We start from the raw sequence: 20,452 nt of genomic DNA on the forward strand, positions 1-20,452 counted from the left end.
CCCCAGGTCCTCTCTCGCCCGCCTCCCCGTGGACGTCCATGCGGCCCGGCTCAGCTACATCTTCCCCTACCTAGACCACCCGCCGCCGCACCCAGAGGCCCTAGTCTCTCACCAAAAAGGTCCTGGAATCACCCCGACCTGCCTGTCCCCCCCAGCTCAAACCCTCCCACGGCCCCCCAGCACCAAAGCCGACGGCCAAGGGTGTGCCTCTCCATCTCACCCACCTCCCCATGAACACCCCCCGGACCCAGGCCGCCCCGAGTCCTTTCTCCAGGGTACGGCCACCTCCTCCAGAGATGCCGGATCACCAGGGAGACCCAGAGTTGCCATGACAACTCTGCAGTTCCACTCCTGGGCGTAGACCCGGGAGCCACGAAGACACACAAACACAGAGACACGGACGTGCACGTTCTGAGTGGCGTCATTCATGACACAACAACCAAAACGTGGAAACACCCAAATGTCCACGGACAGTGAACAGATGAACACGTGTGCGTCCCCGCGGGAGCATCCCAGGCCCTAGCAGCAGCGAGGCCCCCACACGCCCGGGGACGGACCCCGAGCCCATGGCACTCAGGGAGGGAACCAGACACAGAAGGCCACAAGGGGTGTGAGTCCCCGCATGTGACACGCCCAGAACAGGTTCCTCCACAGATAGGAAGGGGGCTTGTGAGGTCCGGGAATGGGGGAGGAGGGGGGAGTGACAGCTCATGGGGACGGGGTGCCTTTCAGGATGATGGACTGTTCTGGAATTAGGTAGAGAATGAACGCACTTCTCGAAACACACTAAAAACCACTGAGTTGCACACTTTAAATGGGTGCATTCTTTTGTAGTCTGCGAATTCTCTTGTAATTCTCAAAATGAGAAGACGACGGGGTGAATTTAGTGCTAGGAGCCTATGGGCAGGTACACACCGGGCTCAGGGCTCACCTGGCTCAGGGCTCACCTGGCTCAGGGCTCCCGTCTGACCACACCACGCAGGTGCAGCTCACTCTCGGCGGCCACAATGGGCTGCCCGCTCTGCAGGTGGTAGTCGATCAGATGGCTGATGCTCTCAAAGAGCACGTCCTTGGTCCGCACCTGCATAGCCAGAAGCCTCAGCGTCAGCACCGCCAGGACCCTGTGGAGAGGCCCACTGGCTGGGAACCTGCGCTCCCACGGGCCCTCCCCGGGGGTCTGATGCACGCTCAAGTCTGAGAACCACAGCTCAGACGCTTTGTGGAATCAGACTCAGAACTCTGGTGTCGGGTGTGGGCACGGGCTCCAAACCACAGGATCCTGGGGCCGCCCCTCCTACAGCAAGTGGAACGGAGGCCCCAAAAGGGACATGTCGATGTCCCAACCCCTGGAACCTGCAGCTGGGACCTTATTTGGAGATGCGCTTAAGTGAAGAGACTCGTGATGAGCGCATTCTGGTGGCCCCACAGCCAATGACTGGCGTCCTTGTAAGAGTAGAAAAGTTGGACATGGAAAGCAGGCAAGGCAGAGACCAAAGGGCTGCGGCACCTCCTGGACCTGGGGAAGCCCAGACAGGGTCCTCCCCACCAAGCTTCAGCAGGAGCCCGCCCCGCGACACCTGCATCTCAGACCCGCAGCCGCCGGAGCCAGGGAAGAAGACCCCGCCCTTGTTGGAACCACTCCGTTGGCCGCCGTCTGGCCAGGCACCCCCAGAACATCTTGGGAACACCTAGCAGAGAACCACCTGTTGCCTCTTGGAATGAGAAAACCTGAACATCAGCACGGGCGAGGACTGAACCCAGCCTGGATGGGAACCCTCTGGCCCCCTGCTTCGTGGGCAAAGCAGGCTCCGAAGGCACACTCCTGAGCCCTGCGGCAAAACCATCTACTTCTCTAGAACCGGGGTTGGGACCTGGAGTCGGCCCTTTAACCAAGTATTTGAGGAAGCTTCCAAGTTCCTGGAGCTTTAGGAGTTGCGGACCCTATCCGGTAGACCCCCTTAGCGAGGGGGAACGGGGCCCAGGAGGTTCTGACGTGACAGGAAAGCCACACAAGTGGAACTGAGAACAGGCCCCACAGCCTCGCCCCCACCACGGGAGCGGGAGCCCCTCCGAGAGACAGAGAGTGGCTGGAGCTCCCAGGGCAGTTCTGGGGTCCCAGCTGGATGCCATCAAAGCACCTGGGGAGACCCTAACACCCCAGGCTCCTTCCCCTGGGCAATACCCTGTAACCCCAAGGCCCTTGGATGCTGGAAAATGCTTCATAAACTCCAGAACTCCTTGTAAACTGAGAAGTGCTCTGCAAACCCCACAGTGCTTTAGGGACTGGAGAATAGCAAGCAATGGTAAGAGGCATCTGGTTTCATGTTCCTCAAGGAGAGGGGAAAATCCCCAGCAAGGCTATCATGCCGCTCAAAGACAGACTTAAAAGACACACAGGCTTTGGGGTGCCTAGGGGCCTCAGTGGGTTAAGCCTCTGCCTTGGGCTCAGGTCATGGTCTCAGGGTCCTGGGATCAAGCCCCGCACCGGGCTCTCTGCTCAGCGGGGAGCCTGCTTCCTCCTCTCCCTCTGCCTGTCTCTCTGCCTCCTTGTGATCTCTTCAAACCAAACACGCAGGCTTCGAAGGTGTCAAGGTGAGAGAAAAGTGCACATCCAGTAACTTGGAGACCCCAGAACTCCTAGTAAATGGAAACATGCTTTGTGACCCTAAAGCACTGGAAAAGCAAAGCATGTGTTTACCACTCAAAGGCCCAGTACTTGTGAGACACACAGCGCATGAACGCGGTGCTTTGTAGGCCTTGGAAGGCCTTGAAACTGGAAAAGGTCTCGTAACCCCCGAAAGGCTGTGCGGACTCGGGAACACTCGACAGACCCGGCAGGACACGCTTTGTGACTCTAAGTCACCTGGTCGAGAGCAGAACCGGCACGCGGGAAAGGCCTTGCAACTCGGAAACCACTTCATTAAACCCAAGGAGGGCTGAAGAGGGCGGCCAGGGCCGCGTCCTCCCCCGCCCCCTGCGGACCCGCCCCCTGCGGACCCGCCCCCTGCGGACCCGCCCCCTGCGGACCCGCCCCCTGCGGACCCGCCCCCTGCGGACCCGCCCCCTGCGGACCCGCCCCCTGCGGACCCGCCCCCTGCGGACCCGCCCCCTGCGGACCCCCCCAACCCCGCCCCCCTGCGGACCCCCCCAACCCCGCCCCCCTGCGGACCCCCCAACCCCGCCCCCCTGCGGACCCCCCCAACCCCGCCCCCCTGCGGACCCAACCCCGCCCCACTCCGGCCCCGCCTCCAGTCCCCGACCCCGCCCCCAGCCTACGGCCACGCCCCACCCCGGCCCCGCCTCCAGCCCCTGTGCCCCACCTTACCACGCCCTCAGGGTCCACGAGCAGCAGGTGCTTGGGCTGCCCCGCGTGCATGCCGGTGAGGACGTACTGCCCGGGGTTGGTGACGCTGTCGCGCACCAGGAAATCCCCGTCGGCTCGAAGCAGCCTCTCCGCCGCCCTTCGGCTCATCTGGCCGTGGTACCAGGGCTCCTGCCGCAGCTGCTCCTCCGTGGGGGCGATGGGGGCGCGGCGGGTGGGGGGGCTGGGCCACTGGTCCTCCAAGGGAAGGGGCGCCGCCGCCGTGCCCGCCCCCACAGAGCACTCGTGCAGCTTGAGAGCGTCCTCGAAGGGCCCTGCAGGCGAGGACGACGTGCAGGAGGCAACGGCCGGCTGCCTGCTGCAGGAGAGGGAGGGGCGGGGCGGGGCGGGCAGGACCAGACCGGACCGAACTCCGGGGGAACCGAGCTGTTCGGGCGACCTTGCCCGGCTGCGAGCTGAGCGTGCTCCGTGTGTGTGCTGGGTGGGTGTGTGCTGGGTGGGTGTGTGCTGGGTGGGTGTGTGCTGGGTGGTGCCTTCTTCACTGCCTCCTGGGTCTAGTTACGTGGGATATTCTCGGATTTTTAGATACATGCAAATAAAGAGCTTCTCTCTCTCCAGTTTTCTCGTCGCTTTGGCTCACTTCCGGCACGTCTACCTCCTGTTTCACTGATCGCCTGATGGCCCCGCCAGCCCCCGATACAACTCTGCGCTCTAGACAGCCGTGCACTTGGTGGCAGGAGGCAGGCAGGCGTCCCTCCCCCGCACTCCCCTAGACAAGCTTCTGGCCTCGGCAGAGGCTTTCTGAGGCTCATGGCCAGCACAGTGTGACACCAGACAGGCCACTCGCCCTCTCAGAGCCTGTCTCCCCCTGGTAAAACTGCACGTGGGACAGCACAGATCAGAAGCCCAGCCCTGACCCCGACCCTGGCACAGCTGTGTCCTGTGCCCCCACACGCCTTCCCTCTGCCCCTCGGGAACCCCTCCTGCCTGACTCCTTCGCTGGCCCAGGGGCAGCTGACTTGGCCTCCAGCCGGCAGGACACCCGTCACCCTCCCACCCACTGACCCAGGCTGGACAAACCAACGCGGACCTAGAATTCTCAACACGAGGCTGGCTGGGGTTGCTGGGACATCGTGCCCCCTAGGGGACAGCCGACCTCAGGAGCTCCCATGGAGCACCTCCTTTCCCATCTGAGGGCTGCTGTGAGCCAGCAGGGGCCACGCTTTTCGTCCCCTGACTGGTGCCTGCTGGGTGCTCAAGGGACCTCAGCTCTTGCCACATCAGTGGTGGGGGAGGGGGCTTGGCAGACTCTGGGAAGGATGGAATCCCCAGCTGGCTTGGTTGGTTCTTGGGGATCTCCCACTCGGGAGGTGTCCTGAGGAAGGGAAGTGACCCTACGCGGGCCAGCACAGAGCCAAGAGCCCCACGGTGCTTGTGTCAGAGGATGGTGCTGGTGCTGTGGCAGATAAGGGTGCTGTTTGGACACAAGCCTCCTCCATCAGACTGAGTCCTCTCAGGCCAGGGTATCCCAGAGGGAAGGAAGGAAACGCCTCCCCCATCCGCTGTTCACTCTGTCAGTATGTGGTTAGGCCTGCCCCATCAGACTGGGTCCTCCCCCCAAGGGTGCCTCCCCCATCGGGCCAGGATTCCCAGTGGCAGGGGTTTGGGCCCACTTCCCCAAACAACAGAGGAGCTAAAATACCCTCATCGGGCTAAGGAGACCCCGAGGGAAGGAGCTAGGCCTCCCCCAAGAGATGGAGGCGTCTCATAGAGAAGAGGGGCCTGAGCCTTCCCCCTCATGCCAGCCACTCTTTCAATGCCCTTCCCCTCAGAGTAGAGACCCCTACAGAGAGGAAACCGGGTCACCCCCAAGAGACTTCAGAGTCCCAGGGATGGGGGCTCCGAGCCTCCCCTATCGGACAAGGGAGTACCCCTACCCCACCCTCAGCAACTTGCAAAGTCCCAAGGGGAAGAAGGCTGGGCCGCCCCCGTCAGACCACTGGTTGCTAGGGGCACGCCTCCCCCCTCCAGCTGGCCTGCCCCCACATACGCATGTCAAACAGATCCTTCTTGGGGCTGTCCTCCGGCTGCAGAACGTCCGGGGCGTCCAGACCCTGTGTGTTGACGTACAGGTGGTCCTCGTAGTCTCTGGGGCCCCTGGTGTCGGCCTGCACGTAGCCGTCCCCCGGCGGGCCTGGGGAGCACAGGACGAGTGGAGGGTCAGCTGCAGGAGCCCATGACCCAGGAACAGGGCGGACCCCACTGGGAGCCCCACCCACACCTGCCGCCCTCCAGGCAGGGGGCTGCAGGCCCTCTTGCACAGCACCGTCTGGAGTGACAGACCCCAGGAATGTCCCCCAGGGGCTGCGGGCTCTGAGGGCCCCCCACCCCGGGCAGGGACGCTGCCACCAGGCGGGATGGTGGCAGAAAGCCCCACGCGTAGGCTAACGTGCACATCCAAAATCTAATGACGGCGAAACGGGTCTCCGTGTAACGACGTTCCCCACACACGCGGGTCCCTCGATCGTGCGTCTGTACTATTGCAGGGTTTCCCTTCTTTTCTTCTTAACTGTGAGTGCGTGAAGCGCTGTCATGGCTCGAAACCCACAGAGCCAGCCAAGTTCTCCTCCCCTGGGGCCACTCAGATTCTGCCAGACCCTGACAAGGCCCCTGGCCTCGGCCACCGTGTCCTACCAGGTATCAGAGGTGGTCTGCTGGGCTGAGAGCCGGGAAGGGGCACCCGGGGGACAGCAGCTTCCTTTCTCGCATCTGAGCGAGGCTGAGCTGCTCTTCCCAGGGTCAAAGGGCATTCGCGTGTATTTTTCTCAGAACTGTCCATTCGTTTCTAAATGTCACCGTTTTTAATCCTTGGCAGAGAAACTATGATTTCAATACACTGTGTGGCCATATCCAGCCCAAGGGCCCTATGGTTTGTAATAACCACGTTATGCCAGGGACGTCTCTACCCTCCGGGACATGTGAACTCACACGCCAGCCCCATCTGTCCTCCGTGGATGTGGGCAGGTCTGCTAACCTCTCTGCGCCCCCGTCTCCCCCTCTGTGAAATGGGGGCTGAGGGTTGCAACCTTAGAACAGCATCAGCAAAGTTAGGATTCAGGACGCCTGGGGGGCTCAGTCAGTTAAGCATCTGCCTTCAGATCAGGTCCCCGGGGTCCTGGGATCAAGCCCTGCACTGGTCTCCCTGCTCAGGGGGGAGCCTGCTTCTCCCTCTGCCCCTCCCCCGCTTGTGCTCCCACTCAAATAAATAAATAAATAAATACTCTGAAAAAAAATGATTCAATTTGAGTGTGACAACCTGTGGTCCTGGGCGGCTGACATGGGCAGAGGCCAGGCCTGCTGGTCTGCCCGGAGAGGCACAAATTCTCCCAGGCTACCACAGCTGGGGCCAGTGGAATAAGCCCGGGTTGCGGGAATCCAGACTGAGAGCAAACTCCGGGGCATCGAGCTGGGGCATGAGCGCACCGGTAGGCTTTCGCGGCGGGACGACAGGGAAAGGCGTAACCAGAAGCACTGGCGGAGCGTGCAGAGGCTTGGGGCTGGGAGACGCTGGGGAGACGCGGGGCAGTCAGACCAGGTACCGGGGTGCGGTCTTAGCCGGGCACCCGCAAGGCGCCCAACAACAAAAGGGGCCTTTAAACACCGTGCTAGGAGCGCCAAAGACGCCCAGATTACCGAGGAAGATCTAAAAACAACCCCAAACCCAGCACAGATGCTCGTGAGGCTGTGGGCGGACAGCCCCACAGCCTCCCGCCGTGCGACACACCCTGTTCCCAGCCGTGCCCCAGCTCGGCCTGCGCGGGGCAGACACAGCCGCAAGGACCCCGTGCCCGGCAAGAGGGGCCGCGCGAGCAGAGCCAGCTGAGCTGTGGGGCCTGGGCACGAGCCCGCGGCCCTGCGGAAGGACGTCGTGGTGAGCAAGGACCGGCGCACTTCGAGGGCCAGCGTCTCTGCACGGGGCACCATTTGTGCAAGGACACACTCCTGGGCTGCAAGGGGAAGGCAAGTCACGTCCGACTACGCGTAATGGGGTGAGAGCCTCACGGACTGAAAACACAATCGTTGTGTCAAAACAAAAGTCCACGGTACCTGGACGGGTGCACGACTACATCCAGTTCTACCCAAACAGAACGAGCAGCCACTCAGGGGACGGACCCTACTGAGAACCTAACCCGCCTCGTGCTGTCATCACAGCAAACAGCGGGAGGCCCAGCCGCACATCCGAGCCGAGCAGGGGCAAAACAGAACAGAGCAGTCCGCTGCAGAGAACGGGGGTGAGGTCGTGTGCGTGGACGGGCGCGGAGCAAACCCCAGGATGGACCGCTGCGTGGGGAAGCAAGCTGGACGTGCGCGCAGCTCCCCACCGTCCGTGGGATTGTGGAGAGTGACACGCGCATGTGAACGGGCTGGAACGGATGTGGAAAATGCTGGGGAAAGCGGAAAGCAGCAACTACGGACAGAGGCGGCCTGACCGGGGAGGTGGAGAGGCAGACGGGGGCAGGGCCGCCCAGCAACTTCCCGCCAGATGCGTTCTTACACCCCAGCATTCTGAACCACGCGAAGACAGGATCTCTGCCCAAAATGCAACGAAAGTAGTCTGAGCGGAACAAAAACAAATGGATGTCGTCAACCCCGAGAGCGGGAAGTGAGCGTGGTCTCCCAGGGCAAAGTGAAGAGAGACGGGGGCGGGGCGGGGCACCTACCAGCACCAGAGGCGTCCAGGTCCCACGGCAGGCTGCACGCATCCCTTCGAGCAGGCGATGCGCTCTGAAAAAGAGAGGGAAGGTCCTCCAGCCACATGCAAGTCCCCTTCCCTGGGGCCCCACCCTTCTGAAGGGCGGGAGACGTAGGTCAAAGGCAAGGGACGCCCCAGTGCCTGGGTCCGACACTGGCCTCCTCGACCCTCCACGCACTTCTGCCGCTGCCTCAGCTGCCCTCTGCACCTTCCTGCCACCTGCCACATGCTGTTCCTTCCACCTGGATGCCCTTCCCTGCACTGCTCTTCCAGGCAACTCCTATTCACCTGTCAGGGCCCCGCCCAAACGCTGCTTCCTCCTGAAAGTCCTCCTGACCCCAGAGTTGGACTCCCTGTCACAGATTCCTGGTTCCGCCCCTGGATGCCCCTTTCATGGCCCTGATGAGATTGTGGATAGGAGAATCCACTCAGGGTTTGAGTCTGGAGTAGGGCCGGATGCCCTGTGCAGTTTGGGGCAGGACGGAGGGAAGGGAGGAAGGCACAGGACCCGCCACCATGATCACAGAGAAGAGAAAGAGAAGGAAACGCTAGGGTTGGGCCCCAGGAGTCAGCCCCTGGGGACGACCCCCCTCAACCCCCACCACGGCCAACCCGGCCCATGAGGTCCACAGAGGCTGACCTGGCCAAGGACTCCGAGGGCCCCGAGGGCACAGGGCTGAGTTAGCGTGAGCCTGGAGTCCACCAGCCCGCCCAGGGGCGGCTCCTTCCCCGGGATGCTGTTGTAGTAATTGTGTTCCGATTCCTCCTCATCCCCCCAGGCCGAGTCATCTGGCCTGGTCAGCCTGGGGACAGACAGCAAGCGGGAGCACAGGCAGGAGCCCCAGGACTCAGGGGCAGAGAGAATGGGGACCCCCAAGAGGGTGCCAAGGCCTTGCGGCTTGAGTTTCTGGCTCGGGCCTCCGACACTCCCGGGCTGGCTGTGAGGGGCGCTGGCGCTGTTCCCTCCCCTGCACCCCGGGGTGCTGTGAGCTCTGCTAAACCACAGCGGTCCTCGCCCCGGCGGGGTGGGGGGACACGCTCGCCCCCAGTTGTCCCCAGAGCCAGTTCCGAGGTTAGGGTGCCGTCAGCCCTGCCCGGCCCTGCCCTCTGGCCCTGGGTCCTGAGAGGAAAACAGGGAAGCCGCGGGGACCGGCCCCCAAGCCCCAGCCCCTGCAAGGCCCAGGAGGCATGAGCCCACAGGGACGGGGTTCCAGGTGCGCGGGCGAGGACTCCCGCAGCCCCGTCTGTCCCTGCGAACTCCACTCTTCGGGGGGGCTCCCACAGTTTACCCACTACTTAGTCTGGAAGTTTGCTACCGCGTGCGCCAGGCAGCTGGGCGCAGCAGATCCGGCCGGCTGCCCACAGGCGGCGGCCCGGGAGCTAAGAATGGATTCTTCTCTTTTAAGCCACAGAACTTTTAAATGATTCAGAGAACAGCAAAAGAACAATGTTTGGTGACATGTGAGAGTGACGTGAGTCCACACTTCGTGTCTGTAAATACGGACTTGCTGACCCGCAGCCCAGGGGTCCCTCGAGGCACCCCCATGCCTGCCCTTGTGGCGGTCCGGCCGCACAGCCGAGCATGGACCCTCTGGCCCCCTGCAGAAGTGGGGGCCCCCGCCCAGAGCGGCTCCCCAGATCCTCGCCTTGGCCAGCTGGGGCAGAGCAGGCGTGTCCGTGCGGGGTTCCCAGACGAGGGGACGGGCGCGGCGGTGGGGCCACGAGCCCACAAGGCGCACGGAGGAAAGTCAGGACAGAGCGGAGACGGCCCCCAACGCGGAGGAGGCAGTGGCGGGGCCCAGGCGCCTGGCCACGGTCCGGGCACACGCTGTCCCCAGGAAGACGGGACGAGGAGGGCCTGTACCTTTCCGGGGCCACGACCAGCCGGGGGGGGCTGTGCAGGTACTGCTTGAAGCGCAGCTCGAAGGCTTGGCCCACGGTGCTGATGATGCTCTGGGCAAGGCCCTCACGGCACTCCAGGATGTGGCAGGCTGCGGGCGGCGGCGGGTTACGGGGCGTCCGTCAGCCCAGCCCCCGGGGCCCCCCGTCCCTGCCGGGACCTCACCTCTCTGGTTGATGGGATCCTTGGCTACATAGGCTACGTAATCCGTCATGTCCTGCAGAGAGAGCGAGCACAGGGCAGGGGTCAGCCTGGCAGGAGGCCGCCCCCGGGTCCAGCGGGGCGGGGCCCTCCTCAGGGGACAGAGGGGGCGTGAGTCCATCCCCGGCCCCCGGCCCCCAGCCTTACCGTGTCACCGCCCGACGCGAAGGAGATGGACTGCATGTGGTGGTTGGCGATGATCTGGCCGGAGAGAGACACACGTGGTCACGGGCCAGGGCCACGGGGAGTGGACCAGAAATACACCTGGATGGGGACGGCCCCCAGGGCAGGGTGCAGAGGTCACGCCCACCCCCAAGCATGTGCAAACACACCCAAGACCCAGAGACACACAGACACCAACAGTCACACACAGACACACTCCTCCCCACACAGATGCCCCCACGGGGCAGGTCCGGAGACACAGCCACTCCCACGTACACCGGACGCACTCAAGCCCTCTCCACACCCTGACCCGCCCCCCGTGGGCCTGTACGTCCACGCACACGACACCTGGGGCGGCCGGGTCATCAACCTCATAGGCAGAGACCCAGGCAGGACGCCCCAGGCTCCAGGCTCCACGTGGCCCCTGTGCTCATTTGCATGCTCATTTGCATGTTCACTTATGCAGGCACCCCTCATTTGCATGCCCATCCTGTGTGCACCTCTGCACACTCATTTCCATGTTCGCCGTGTGCTCGCTTGCCACCATCCACGGCTGTCCTGAGTCCGGGTTCCTCTGGGACCCAGGGAGCAGTCAGTGGCTCCCAGGTCCGCCACACGCACCCTGGCCTGGGTTCCTCCCTCCGAGTCCCTCCACAGCCGCACCTCCCAGCACTGTCCAGGGTCACGGTGCTGTCCCGACGAGTCCCGAGGCTGTGACTTCTCCACCTCTGTCTCCCCACGGAGGGCCTCTGCCTGGGATGTCCTCTGCTCACCCCCTCCCTCCGAGCAAGTGTGACCACCTCTGGGAAGCCCTCCATGATGCCCCCGCTTGGTCACAGAGCCCACTGCACACCTACCGCATCCCTTGCCCGGCCCCACGGTCCTTTTTGGGATTTGTAATTATTCCCCTATTTGACTGGTTGGTTTCCACCAAGATTCCAAGCCAGGGCCCTCCCCCGGGGAACGGCTGACCCCGCGTCCGGGTCACTCTCTGCGGGGGCGTGGTGGGCATTGTGTGGAGGCCGGCGGCAGCCCGCACGGTGCCTGCCATGAGGGCAGCCCAGCTCCTGGCTCGGGGTGGGGTCTCCGCACACCCCAGGAGACCGCGTCCACACGCACCCGGCGCCCCTCCAGCCTCGCCCAGAAGTCCGGGCGGCACCCACCTGGCGCGTGGAGGGCACGGAGAGGTTGAGGCCGTCGGTTGAGATGCTCACGGCGATGCTCATGCCCGCGAAGCGCAGGTTGCTCTTGCCCAGGATGGAGGCCAGCGCCTTGTTGGGGGCCTGGGGTGGGGACGGGGCAGAAGGCAGTGCGGGGCCTGCAGGCCAGCGCAGCCGCAGAAGGCGGGGCTGCGGGGGTGGAGGGGCGCTGGGGCAGGCCGAGGTTGGCCACGGCAGCCCCCACTGCTCCAGCCACGCCCACCAGTACCGCTCAGGGACCAGGAGCCCCTCACCCACCTTCTTCTTCCAGGAGCCCCGGATGCCAGGCACCGCCTCATGGAGCCGGTTGATGGCTTCCCTGCATGGGGGAGGGAGGAGGGGGCTCAGTGAGCTTGGGGGGGGTGCCTGGGGAGGAGGCAACACAGAGTGTGGGGGTCAGATGCCACGGGCTCACAGGAGGGAGGGAAGCTAGGGCTCCTGGAAAGGGGAGGAAGGGACCTAGCCTTGGATCAGGGCTACCGGCCCCCACTCCATGCATGCCTGCATCCCCCCCACACACACCACCCTTGGCTCTCACCCTCTGGCACCTCCCTTCTCAGTGATCAACGCATCCCTGGACCACAGCCCAACTTTAGAGCACAGCACGCAGACAGGGAGATGAGCACGGCCCCAGAGCCTGGACCCCAAGTTCCACGTGGCCACAGGCCCGTCAGATCCCCATCTGTGGCATGAGAGGGTGACTCTGCTCTGGGCTCCCCCAGACAGTAAGCAACAGACCGCAGGGAAACTGCCAATCGCCCTGGGGCCGGGATGTCACGGGACCCTGAAGGTCAGACCACACCGGGCCCGGAAATCGCTGGTGCCCCGAGAACAAACCAGACCCTCACATCCAGCCGGCCGGAAGATGAACGGAGCTGCCACCTGGGAACGGTCCAGCAGCTCTCCCAACAGCGAGATGTGGGGTCAGCACACAGACCCCCACATCCGGGTGACCACCCAGGAAAAATGGAAACACACATCCACACAAGACCCGTTCACAGCAGCTCAGGCTGTGATAACCACTGACACCCAAGGGGTGTCCACCGGCCCGTGAGCGGACACACAGGCGTCCCCCACGCGCGGGAGCGTCCCCGGCCGCGGCAGGAGCGAGGCCCCCACGTGCCGGCCCAGGGACGACCCCGAGCCCACGACGCGCAGGGAGGGAACCAGACACAGGAGGCCACACGGGGTGTGAGTCCACGCGTGCGACGTCCAGACCAGGCTCCTCCACGCACGGGAAGGGGCTCGTGGGGGCGGGGGCTGGGGGAGGGGTGGGAGAGAGTTGGGGACAGAGCCTCTTTTGGGGCTGATGGAATGTTCTGGAATGGGGGAGGGAGCGGTTGCACAACCCTGTGAAGAAACCAAAACACGTCGGCTTGTGCGCTTTAGTGGGTGAGCTGCTGACACGTGAATTCCACCTCGGCAGAGCGTTTTCACGTCTACAGCGAACAGGCTAACTCAGTGACCACAGGCAGAAAGATGTCTCTCCCTTCAGGCACGGCCCTGGCTGTACCCAGAACTCTCCGTTACTGTTCCCGGAAGCTCAGAGCACCGTGAGATCACAGTGCTTTCTCTGCCCCAAAGACAGCAGGGACCACAGAGGTGCCATCTCCGCCATGGACAGGCTCCCAGCCCATCGGCCCTGGCCCGAGTCCTAACCGGGAATGATCCCGCACTCGCAGATCCCACATGCCGCAAGGGACCAGGTGTCCTCTCTACCTGAGAGAGAAAATCCAGGGTCTGGGGAGCAGGGGGCCCTGGAGGGCAGGACAGAATAGGGGCTCAGACACCCCAAGGCCATTCCAAGTCCACGCCACACTGTGGCTCAAGCCGGGCGGCAGGAGGGAACCTCACCGCGCCTCTCGTCCTAGGCTCCCAGGGCAAACTCCAGGGCAAACCTCCGAGGCCTCGCCTCGCCCTCCCCAGCTGTCCGAGCCCCTGGCCCCACAGCGGCCGGTCTCCGAGGCTCACCTGGTCACCTGGGTGCGGGTGTTAAAATCCAGAGAGCGCATGGAGCGGAGCACTTCGATGCAGCCCATGTACTGAGGGGAGAGAGAACAAGCAGTTAGCACGGGGGGCCCCAAGCACCAGCCCAGAAGGGTCCGGGGGGACAGGCGCACCCAAGCCCTTCCTCCAGCGAGCGCTCTCTCCCTCCTCTCGTCCCCACTGGGCTGCAGCCCTGCCCCTGTGCTCAGCAACATCCTGCCCTGCTGCCCCGGGGCCTTTGCGCCTGCCGCCCTCCTTTTCCCTCAACTTGCAGACGGGTTCCTTCCCCATCTCGAGGCTCAGCAGCAACCTCCTCAGAGCCACCTCCCCGGATGCTAAGCAAGTGGTTTCTGGAAGCTGACCGATGCCTCCAGGCTCAGGCTGCTGTTGGTCCAACTGTCCGTGGTTAGTTCTCGCTTTCCGTCCCATGGGAGCATGAGCCCCGGGGGGCCAGGGGGGTGACCAGGATGGCAAGGCTCTCAAGCCCCCACACCCAGCACAGGGCCTGCAGGCAGATAGGGAGGAAACCATCCGGCCCATGAAACCCAACACTCGGACTGTCTGGACCTTTCCAGGAGAAGTGTGCCAACCCCTGCCGAGGCCGCCATCCCCACAGAAGGGGGTCCGAGTCTGCGAGAGACGACGCTGAGGGACAACAGGGGCAGAAACAGCGGCAGAGCTCCCCGACGGCTTCAACCACCGCGAGAGGCCATCAGGGACCAGCCCGGGCCAGAAGCCTCATTCCAGCCAGCGTCTGGGTGCTGGGGTGTCCGCCATACCGCACCAATGGCCTCATGGCAGCACCCCTCACCGTGCACCCTGGACATGCGTGCGCAACCTCCAGAACAGGCAAACCCCGGGGACAGAAAGGTGGCCGGCAGGTGCCAGCTGCTGGGGGAGGAGAGGGGTCAGCGCTACTTGGTTTTTCTGGAATGAGGGAGTGTTCTGGAACCAGAGAGCGCTGATGGGTGCGTGACCGTGTGAACTTACTAAATACCGTGAAAGCATGCGTGCACTTGAGAAAGGGTAGTCGGGGCACCTGGGTGGCTCGGTCTGTGGGACGCGCCACTCTGGATCTCAGGGTCATGAGCTCAAGCCCCCTGTTGAGCCCAGACCTTACTTAAAATAAAAGCATAGAACAGGATAGAAAATGGTTAATGGGTAACTGTTGTAAATGTTACCTCCATTTTTAAAAAAATCACAAATTCACACACACTCTGACCTCGAAACTTCATTTTAGGACTTCAACCCACAGAGACATCAGCCCGGGGACTGCGGGTGTGGGGCAGCCCGTGTCCTGCCCTCCGTGGGGCTCTGAGCCTGCAGGACTGGAACGGGAACAGGCGGGCAGGTGTGTGCTGCCCCCAAGATGCCCTGGTGGGTCAGGACCGCCCGCTCCCTTTGCCCCCAAGCTGCCCTTCAGGCTGGCCCCGGGGCTGGCCCCCACACCTGGCCCTCCTCCGTGCGTCCTGCCCCCCTCGGCCTCCCCTCAGGTACACCTTTCGCACACGCCCTCCTGTTCTGCTGGGACCCCTAGCCCTGAACAAATCAGCAAGAAATCAGAGACATCTTAAAACTCGACACATCCCGTATGCCAGATTCAATGCATGATCCAGTTCAACTGGAAATGCCACTGAACAATGACTATTTCCTTAGTATAAGTATGTCCTAAATAGTTCATGGGACACACTTACACCAAGAATTATGGGTGTTCACTGGAACTTTTCATTTAACTGGATGCCCTATATTCTTTTTTTTTTTTTTTTTTTTTTTTTTTTTTTTTTTTCTTATTTTATTTATTTGACAGAGAGAAATCACAACTAGGCAGAGAGGCAGGCAGAGAGAGAGGAGGAAGCAGGCTCCCTGTGGAGCAGAGAGCCCGATGTGGGGCTCGATCCCAGGACCCTGGGATCATGACCTGAGCCGAAGGCAAAGGCTTTAACCCACTGAGCCACCCAGGTGCCCCCCTATATTCTTGCTAAATATAAGCAAATCATGGTTCTTGGAATGCAAGGGTATGCATTTGTAAGAAAGACAAGAGTTTTTTATATGTTTATATGAGATTATCTCCAAGGTCTATCATTAAGTAGCAGGAACAAGGTGTAGAACAGAGGTCATGGTGAGTCACCATTCACGTGCACAAGGCGTCAAGGACAAACACGTGCACACATACAGGTACACACTCTGTGTGTGTGCGTTTGCTCGAGCATAGATGATAATTCTAGCAGGTTATAGTGGCTGCTTCTGGGAGAGAAACCTCATGCTATCGACAGACTGTAAACACGGTCGTAAGCCATTCCTCCCCCATGGAACGTTGCTTGGGCCAAAGAGATGTCACCAAAGGTGACTCCGTCAAGGTCTAAAGGTCGCTTATGCCCTGGATCTTGCCCCTCGCTGGTCTCAGGTGCCTGAGGCACGGCCAGGCCAGCCTGCTCCATGAGGACAGAAACATACCCCATCATCCCAGCCAACACTGGCCCATCGCCATGTGAATGAAGAAACACAAGAAATAATAAATGTTTGTTGTCCTGCACTGGATTGTGGGATGGTTTGTTACGTGGTGAGTGCCAACCGAGATAGCGAGCAGAGGAAGAGTAGGAGCCAGCCACGCAAAGACCCAGGCAAAGGGAATGGCAAGTATAAGGCCCAGAAGTGAGAACAAGCATGGAGAGGCCACAGACTCACTCCATTGCAGCTAGAGCAGAGAATCAAGGAGCAAAGAGAGATGACAGGACATAAGCAAGGAGGCTGCAGGGCCCTAGGGCTGTGATGATGGGCTGGTTTCAGGCTGCACACACTGCGGAGCCATGAGAGGCTTTTAAGTAGGGGAGTGAACAGATCTGTCTCACCTTCTCTTGGATGGATCAATGGTGGATGGATGGATGGATGGATGGGTAATGAATGGATGATGGAAGGATAGGTGGATGGATGGATAGATGGATGGATGGATGGACGGATGGATAGATGGATGGGTGATGGATGGAAAGGTGGATGGATAGATAGAGGATAGATGGATGGATAGTTGGATGATGGATGGATGGATGGATGGTTGGATGGTTGGATGGATGATGGATGGATGGATAGGGGGGTGGATAGGTAGAGGATAGAGAGAGGATGGATGGATGGATAGATGATGGATGATGGATAAAGGACAGGTGGATATATGATGGATGAATAGAGAGATGGGCAGATGGATGGACCATGGATAGGCAGATAAGAGGGATGGACAGATGGATAGGAGGGACCACGGATGGATGGATGATGTATGGACGGATGAACGGGGGCGGATGGATGGATGGGTGGACAAATGGATAATGGATTAGTGAATGATGGATGGATGGATGAACAGGGGATGGATGGACAGATGGATGGGTCAGTGAACAGATAGGTGGACAAATGGATGAATGATGGAGGATGATGGATAGATGAATAGGGGATGGATGGACGGGTAGGTGGATAGACAGGTGGACAAATGGATGACGGATGATGGATGGATGGTAGATGGATGGATGAAGGATGGATGAACAGGGGATGGATGGACAGGTGGACAAATGGATGATAGACGGATGAGTGATGGATGGTGGATGTATAGACAGAGGATGGATGGAAAGACAGACAAGGGATGGGTGGACAGACGGATGGGGGGTGGACAGATGGACAGATGGGTGGATGAACGGATGATGGATAGACAGATGGACAGGTGGATGGGCATGGCCTATATGCCAGGCATGTGTTAGACAACTGGGACCTCACAGGGAATTTGCTGCAGTCCCTGACCCCAAGAGTGGATTTTCTCACTGAGGGGACAGCTTTGGTGGGACGCTGGCTGCCCAACAAGCATGTTCCCTCTGGGTACAGAGTCCGTGCAGTGGCTGTCAGTGTTCTAAGCCCAGGATGAAGGGTTCTGTTTCCCATACCACCCCCAAGTTCACCCCAATTAATGTCTGGTCCTCTCTGGGAGGCTGAAATCCTCCAGTGTGCCTCCAGTCCCTGCTTGGCGAAGGGTGGGGAGCATGACTTACTTGTGCTGGAAAGATGGGAGCTCGCACAGGAAGGGATGCAACGGGGGCACCCCGGAGGGCTGGGGACAAGGACTGCAAACTCATATGCCAAAGGGGCCAGAGGGGAGGCTAGCAGACGGCCAGGGCAGGCTCCGGCATGCGCGGACAGTGCCTACTGATCACACACGACCTCTCTCAAGGCGCCGTCCCCATGCCCCTGCGCTGAGGGACAACTGTGAGCCCTCAGGAAACGCAGGTCCAAGGAGGTTCAATGAAAGCCACAAGCTTGTAGGTGATGGAGGCAGGATTTGAACCCACATGCTCAGGCCCTGGTGTCTCTGGCACGACCACAGTGGGGGCCGACACAGCACATTCCACAGCCATGGGGGCCCGGTGCTACCAGACACCTGATTTTTTTTAAAAAGGAGACCAGAAACTGGGGGCTTTCATGTGAAACCTCGTAATTTGTAAATAGTGACCAGAAACAGAATTTTTACTTCTAAACAGACAGCAGGGGTCAAAGCTCAGAGGTCAGATTCAGCCTAGGGTCACCAGGGAGCATGACCTCTGCCAAGGAAGCACCAACCCCCGGACACCGGCTGTGCTGGGCCGGACGCTGGCCTCGCTGAAGGTCTGTGCACCTGCTCCCCCACCCCAGAGCCTGCAGACGGCCCTTAAAGCCCAGACAGGTGTCCCAGCAAGACACCAGGGGCGCTCAGAGTGACGCTCATCTGTAAGCCGGGGGCTGCAGGAACCCACCCCGCGAACCCTGCACTTCCGAGCAGCAGCCTCCGGAGCCCGGAGCCGGGGAAGCAGACTCTGCCGTTGGCTTCGGCTGTCCTATGTGTGGTGACGCCCGGGACACGAACACAGGTCAGGAGACCCCGCGCGGCTCCATACCCCACCTCCCCCTGGGCCCACGTGGAAGCCCAGGCAGGCCCCAGCCCAGCCTAGAACACTGCAGGGAAAAGCTACTTCCCCGCAGGCAGCTGAGGCCCGGAGGGGGAAGGGACGGAGCCGGCTCCACAGCGAGCCAGGCCTGCGGAGATGTGTCCAGCTCCCAGCTCTCTGTTCCCCGCGGGGAGAACCTCCGCCACCTGGTCCCCACATCGTCCTCTGCCGCATGGCCCACACCACTGTGGACCCAACATTCTATGCAGACTCCGTTTATAAACATAATGGGCTTACTTCTTAAGGAAATGGCAGGAAACCACTCAAGTCCTCATCAGTAGATGATAAGATCCACGTAGCGGGTCCCCCCCGCACGGGAGCGAGGCCTCCCCCCACGCGCTGTCCCAGGGACGACCCCGAGCCCACGACACTCAGGGAGGGAACCAGACACAGAAGGCCACGTGGGGTGTGAGTCCACACGTGCGACACGTCCACGGAGGGCAAGGGGGCCCATGAGGGCCGGGGGCTGGGGAGGGGGGACAGCTGATGGGGACGGGGCTTCTTCCTGGGGAGATGGAACGTTCTCAGATTAGATCATGGTGAGGGTTTCTGTAAATGTACTAAAACCCCTGAACTGTACGATTTAAGTGGGCAAATGTTATGGTATTGAACTCCATCTTTGGTTCTTTGGGGAAAAGAGGCGAGTGCCCATTGCTCCCATCAGCCGCTGGTCTGAAGCCTCCTCAAGCTTCTCCGACCAGCACTGGAACGGCCGCAGCACGATCGAAAGGGGAGTGTCTGTCCAGGTGATTCTGCTAAGACAAACCAGTAGAAGTCTGTGGGCACCCAGGAAGCTCACACAGCCCCTAAATCCCCCTCCCGGGGACGTTGCAGAGCAGCCTAGGGGGTTGCAGGGGGATCGTGGGGGAGCTCTGCAGGGCCTGGCATGGGGGGGAGGGCGTTGGTCTGTGTGGCCAGTAGCCACGCTCCTGGTGAGCGAAAGTGCATCCTGCCGTGACCCTGAGAATCCCCACATGCCTCACGCCCACCCCTCAGCTCTGAGGCTCTGACCCCACAGAGACTTACTACTTACAAAGGAGACAAACGTCCCCCTGGCCAGTGTGTCTCCAGGGCCCACGTAACAAACCACCAGGATCGGGACAGTGGATGACGATGGGGCCCTCTGTCTCCTGGTTCTAGAGACCACAAGTCCAAATCAGATGCGGGCTGGGCGTGTTCCTGCCGAAGGCTCCAGGGCAAGGGTGCCCGTCCTCCAGGCCCTCACAGGGTGGCCCCTGCCCCATCCAGCCACACACTCATCTCCGCCTCTGCTGTCACAGGGCTTCTCCTGTGTCTGCGTCCACGCTTCTCTCCTCTCAGGACACCGGTCCTTCTAAATTTCACACGATCTGGGGCCCTGGGGGGCTCCATCAGTAAAGCGTCTGACTCCTGATTTCAGCTCAGGTCACGATCTCAGGGCCGTGAGATGGAGCCCTGCAGCAGGCCCTGCGCTCAGCACGGACTCGGCTGGAGACACTCTCCCTCTCCCTTTGCCCCTCCCCCACTCTCTCATGCTTGTGCAATGTCTCAAAAAAAAAAAAAAAAAATTACAGCCCACCCTAACCTAGGATGGCCTCGCCATTACCCTATTCCATCTGCAAACCAAGTCACATTCGGAGGTCCCAGTGGACATGGAGTTGGGGAGACACCATGCTTTCCAATACACCAAGTGACCCAAGTTTCCAGAACCGTATCAGGACTGGCATCCATCCTGCCTCTTGCTTTGCTGGACGGGGAAGATGCAGCCCAGCCGTGTGCTTCCAGCCCCAAACGCACAACCTAAACCCAGTCGTGCGCAAAACGCCCGCCAGACACCAGCCAAGAGACAGCGGCATCACCACCAGAAAGTGGGGCGCCCCGCTCTGAGCACGGGGAGTCTCCCGCTTACGCCCGTCAATGATTCTAAGTCCCCTGGGACTTCAGCACGTCCTGCCGGGCATTCGTGCATGTGGGAAGCCCTGTGCGATCACCGCACCC

The 20,452-nt window shown here is 61.3% G+C and overlaps 1 protein-coding gene across 2 annotated transcripts in view; it reads right to left on the reverse strand.

The window, feature by feature from the left end:
• The window catches only part of SHC2 (SHC adaptor protein 2), a 31,526-nt gene that overhangs the window by 4,772 nt on the left and 6,302 nt on the right, over positions 1–20,452 (reverse strand). For both annotated transcript variants that reach the window (XR_006816469.1, XM_045991204.1), the window contains exons 2-12: positions 13,509–13,579; positions 11,796–11,856; positions 11,502–11,621; positions 10,324–10,377; positions 10,141–10,192; positions 9,940–10,066; positions 8,716–8,878; positions 8,044–8,107; positions 5,373–5,516; positions 3,326–3,636; positions 948–1,081 (exon numbers count right to left, since the gene is read on the reverse strand). Coding sequence is in view for 1 of the 2 variants with exons in the window: in XM_045991204.1 (XP_045847160.1) it covers positions 953–1,081; positions 3,326–3,636; positions 5,373–5,516; positions 8,044–8,107; positions 8,716–8,878; positions 9,940–10,066; positions 10,141–10,192; positions 10,324–10,377; positions 11,502–11,621; positions 11,796–11,856; positions 13,509–13,579 (1,296 nt within the window). In the remaining variant the exon portion in view is untranslated. The remainder of the gene's footprint in view (positions 1–947; positions 1,082–3,325; positions 3,637–5,372; positions 5,517–8,043; positions 8,108–8,715; positions 8,879–9,939; positions 10,067–10,140; positions 10,193–10,323; positions 10,378–11,501; positions 11,622–11,795; positions 11,857–13,508; positions 13,580–20,452) is intronic.

This window comes from Meles meles, chromosome 20 (genome assembly GCF_922984935.1).
Source record: "Meles meles chromosome 20, mMelMel3.1 paternal haplotype, whole genome shotgun sequence".
NCBI lineage: Eukaryota > Metazoa > Chordata > Mammalia > Carnivora > Mustelidae > Meles > Meles meles.